General features: G+C 55.0%; 1 protein-coding gene across 1 annotated transcript in view; it reads left to right on the forward strand.

Moving 5' to 3' along the window:
• Positions 1-271: 271 nt before the first annotated feature.
• Positions 272-4,310, forward strand: part of LOC104488968 (zinc finger protein 512B-like) — a gene marked incomplete at its 3' end in the record, with an annotated part of 23,841 nt that continues 19,802 nt past the window's right edge. Inside the window, exons 1-5 of the mRNA XM_010131076.1 lie at positions 272-392; positions 2,537-2,616; positions 3,340-3,468; positions 3,811-3,983; positions 4,150-4,305. Coding sequence (XP_010129378.1) covers positions 272-392; positions 2,537-2,616; positions 3,340-3,468; positions 3,811-3,983; positions 4,150-4,305 — 659 coding nt within the window. The remainder of the gene's footprint in view (positions 393-2,536; positions 2,617-3,339; positions 3,469-3,810; positions 3,984-4,149; positions 4,306-4,310) is intronic.

Consider the following 4,310-nt stretch of genomic DNA (forward strand, 5'->3'; position numbering starts at 1 on the left):
ACAGCCCATAATTTTTAATAAAGTCTTTGCCGTGACGTGTGGAGGGGAAACCAGCCTGTAATGAAAGCAGCTTTTCAGCCATGTCTGCAGTGTCGTTCGACCGTAGGACAAATTCTGGGAAACACGTCCCGTCTCTTCTCTTTGTGCGGACCTTTAAGGCGCATCGTAGTGTTCAGATTTCCCTCCCTCCCTGGCAGCTCTGGCTTTCAGCATGTGTTGCTCCCATCTCCGAGGGGTGAATTTTAACGCCTCCCCCCTGCTTCTTGCAGAGATGGCGGATTCCTGTACCTGTAAAGGTGGAAGGAAAACTTCAGGCTCTAACAAACCCGCTGCTAGCAAAGAGAGCAGGACCGAGACGAGGATAAACCCGCCAGCAGAGCTGCCCAAGCTCGGTAAGGAACTGGGTTTTTCTTTCTGCAGAGGTGGATGGGGTGGAGGGGACGAGCCTGGTTGCCAAAGCCAGGGGGTGCGAGTGCAGTGGCTCTCGGCTTTTCACTCCAACGCACCGGTGCTGGGCCAGAAAAAGCCCCAGACCCCTTGGAGCTGCAGAGATCTGGTGCCTGGGAGCGGCAGGGCTGGAGTCGGTCTCTCCCTTTGGAGAGGCGTGCAGCTGGCTTAACGAGATGGGTGTCTGGCCGCCTCTTCATCGTGTTGGTCACTAAGTGTTACATCAAAGGCTGGAAAGGCTTCAGTGAGTTCAGACCATCTGCTGTCGCCCGTGTCGCGGCCCCCGGGATGGAGGCTTGCAGGCGGATGAGCCCCGGGAGACCTGCTTGCTCAGGGCTGTCACGCTGATGGATAGCTGATTGCTCTACCCAGGAACCTCCAGGCCTGAAGAGAGGTTTTTTTCTCCCGTTGGCTTGTGCCGGACAGATCTCTGCGGGCACAGAGAGGCTCTCGCTGTCTCTACCTTGCGAACGGCAGCCCTGGACACCAAAGGGTGCCTGCACCCCAAGGAGGGTCAGAGCCCAGAGATGAACCTCAGACCAGGCACCCAAAAGCAGTGGCCTCGTGGGGAAAAAGTTTCCCAAGTGCTGCTCTTCCCTGGGAGTGCTGAAGCCCTAATTGCTCACCGAGGGAGGTAACTTACCGCTGAGGGGAATGAGCTCAGCTGTCGGTGCTATGGGCCTACCTGTGTGCAGGAGAGTGGTTTTCCCTGCACCTTGTCTTATCAGCACCTTCAAAAGTAGAAAAGCCTTTTTTTTTGGCCTCTCCTGGTTTAGATGGACTGAAAGTGATGAAGTGGAGTGAAAGATGCTCCATGATGACGATATTTCATCTAGAAATATCTGCCATGGTTCACTTCATCGAGGTGCGTTAGGCTTGATGCCGTCTGGAAAGACGGGGTCCTGTCCTACAGTCGCTTTGCTGGTCCCCTTCTGATGCAGCAGCCTGGTTGGTGCCGGCAGCATCCGTTCCAAGGCAAGTCTTGCTCCAGAGAAGCCTGGAGTCCATCAGCAGGCCAGCCCCGGTCCCCCAGAACACCAAGCACTGTTGGGTTTGTGTCTCCTACGAGTGCCTGGAAGGGTTGGGGTTTAGCACAGCCAGTGATGGGTAGTGGAGTGTTGAAAGAGGAGACGTGCGTTCTGCTCCTCCCGACCCTGCCCTCGCTGTCCCTGGCCAGCAGCTGATCAGTGAGGGTATTGAGGAGCTCTTGGGTTTGATGTCAAACATGCCCAAAAGTTTTTTGCAAGTTGTGAAATGGAGAGGAGAGCTTCCAGCTGAGGTTCTGCGCGAGCCCTGACCCTGGATGAGCTCTTTGTGGAGAGCTGCCTGCAGCGGCAGGGGCGTGCTGCTGTGGGACACAGCGCATGTGGAGTAATTTGAAGTGTTTAAGAGAGAGTGAAAACCAGGGAGAGCACTGAGCAGCTAACTGCAGTGTTGTGAGGTTTTGCTGCAAATCATTTATGATTTGGTGGGTTTTCATGGATTCTCAGCTCGTGAGGTCCTTTGATGCACAAGAACCTGTAGCTCCGTTTCTTGCTCTGTAGGAACCAGGCAGGCAGGACCCCAAACGGAACGGGGTGTTTTTGGGATAGCTCAGAGGCTGCCTTGCAGGAGGGGCAGGTAAATGGCTTTTTCTTATAGTCCATAAAGGTCACCACCTCCTGCAGACAAGGCCTTCTGAGCCGGAGGGATTCCTGAAGGATGCTGCATCACCAAGGGGAGCTTTTATGGGTATCAGAGCAAACCAGCTGCCGTGACTTCAGGGGACTGGAAATAAATGAGCCAACTATCTTGTTTGCTATTTTACCTCTGGCTGCTGGGGCAGGAGGCAAGAAAAGGAAGAGAGTTTTGTGGTTTTGGCAGGGCCTTTGTAGGTAACTGGTTGGCTTTCTGTTTGATCTCTCTCCCTTGTTCCAAAAAAAATCCTGGATTGGCTTCTGAGTTCAGCCAGTGCCAGGCTTGGAGCCAAACTCCACTTTCTCATGAGCTGGAGGGATTGATGGCTCAGCTTGCAGCCTTCTCTTCTCCAATTTTAACCAGGACGTGGCCGCTCCGGATAGAGAGTGATATGAGCTGTGTCTGTTTGCAGGAAATGCAACCAGTGACAAAACTGAGGGCAGGAAGAAAGGACGACCCAAGGCCGAGAACCAGGCACTGAAAGACATCCCCGTAAGACCCACGCGCTCTGATTCCCAGTGCTCTCCCTGCCTCGCTCCCTCTGACTTGCCCTCCGCATCTTGCTGCTTCATGTGCTCCAGCCAGCCCGTCTCTGGGCTAAACCTGTCTTCCCAGTGGTTTAATCTTCCAGGCAGCTTTGTCTTGGGCTCAGCAAGGTCCTGGCCCCTCAATCCCCTCTGTGCAGGCATCCAGCATCTCCAGAACCCTGGTTAGGGATCAGTACCAGCCTCCCCTTTCCAGGGCTGTATCCAGATGAGCTGGATTCTTTTGCAGCCACCTCAGGTTTGGCCAGTGATCTGGCAGCACCAGCTAAGGGGTGATTTATTCCCCCAGTTGTTGTGCAGTTTAATTCCCACACACTAGTGTGGACAGCACACGGAGCAGTTTGTCATGAGAGCGTGGACATGGGGTGATTTACTGACTAGACGAAATGTGGGGTGGTTAAATCACCCGGGCGACTTCTGGTCTGATTTATTCCCCAGCCTGGCCAAGAGCTCTGGGAGCGTGGCAAGGTAAATTCTTGGGAGAGCCTGCAGTATCTGACCCAGCACCTCCTGTGCTGAAACACAGCCCTGGGTTCCGCTGTGTGGCTGTGTGGAGGGAAGGGATGGACAGGAATGATTGGAGGTCCCACGTGCCCCCTCGGGATGCCCAGCATGTGCCAAAGAGTGTGATGCTCTTTGCTCAGCTTTGTCTCTCGTCTTCTGTTCCCAGCTGCCCCTGATGAACCAGTGGAAGGATGAATTTAAAGCCCACTCCAGGGTGAAATGTCCCAATTCCGGCTGCTGGCTGGAGTTCCCCAGCATTTATGGCTTGAAGTACCACTATCAGCGCTGCCAAGGGGTAAGGACACCGGAGGGCTCTCTGTCCTTGCCAGTGGCCAGCTCTGACATTACCAGCTACAGCATAAAGCCTCTCTCAGGCCTTAAACCTCGGGAGAAAGCTGAGATTAAAAAGAGGAGGGCACAGAGGGGCCAGGGGCAGCACGTGAGGTGTGTACAAGAGGGACTGGAGTGCCTCCAGCTCAGTGTGAGTGGGGGTCTGGGGTGATCATGGACAGTTGGTAACTGTTCAGAGGGGCAGAAGTGTGTTACACAAGGTTTGTGTTGGTGTCTGTGTCAGAAGAGGCTTATCCCTTCTGCGGTCTAACGTCCGTGCTCACCTGTCTCTCCCCGCCTCACCCAGGGTGCGATCTCAGAGAAGCTGACGTACTCGTGCTTGTACTGCGAAGCTGCCTTCACCTCCAAAACCCAGCTAGAGAAGCATCGGCTCTGGAATCACTTGGACCGGCCAGTGCCAACCAGCAAAGCAGAACACAAAGTGCCGAAGGCCATTGGGAAGAGCAGTGGCAAGAAAAGGTACCAGGCTGTGGCTGGGCTGCACGGCAGTAGCGGAGAGACAGCTGGGAGATGGGGAACGTGCCCGCCTCCATTCCCATGATCTGGGCTGGTGAGGGGGGAGGAGGTGTCAGGACATCTGTTCTAACAACCCCGCTTTAAACAAGCCCTCTGTGCTTTGCCCTAGAGCTGCTGAGAGTTCAGCTTGCCCCACCATCCATCCCAAACAGGCAAAGACGGAAAAAGCCTTGGCCCAGGACCACGCCGAGAACGGCGAGTGCCTGGCGGAGAGCCGCGAGAGCAAGGAGTTTCAGATCGACGCGGCTGAGGGCGAGGGGAGCACACACC

Source organism: Buceros rhinoceros, unplaced genomic scaffold, assembly GCF_000710305.1.
Source record: "Buceros rhinoceros silvestris isolate BGI_N320 unplaced genomic scaffold, ASM71030v1 scaffold13282, whole genome shotgun sequence".
Classification (NCBI taxonomy): Eukaryota; Metazoa; Chordata; class Aves; order Bucerotiformes; family Bucerotidae; genus Buceros; species Buceros rhinoceros.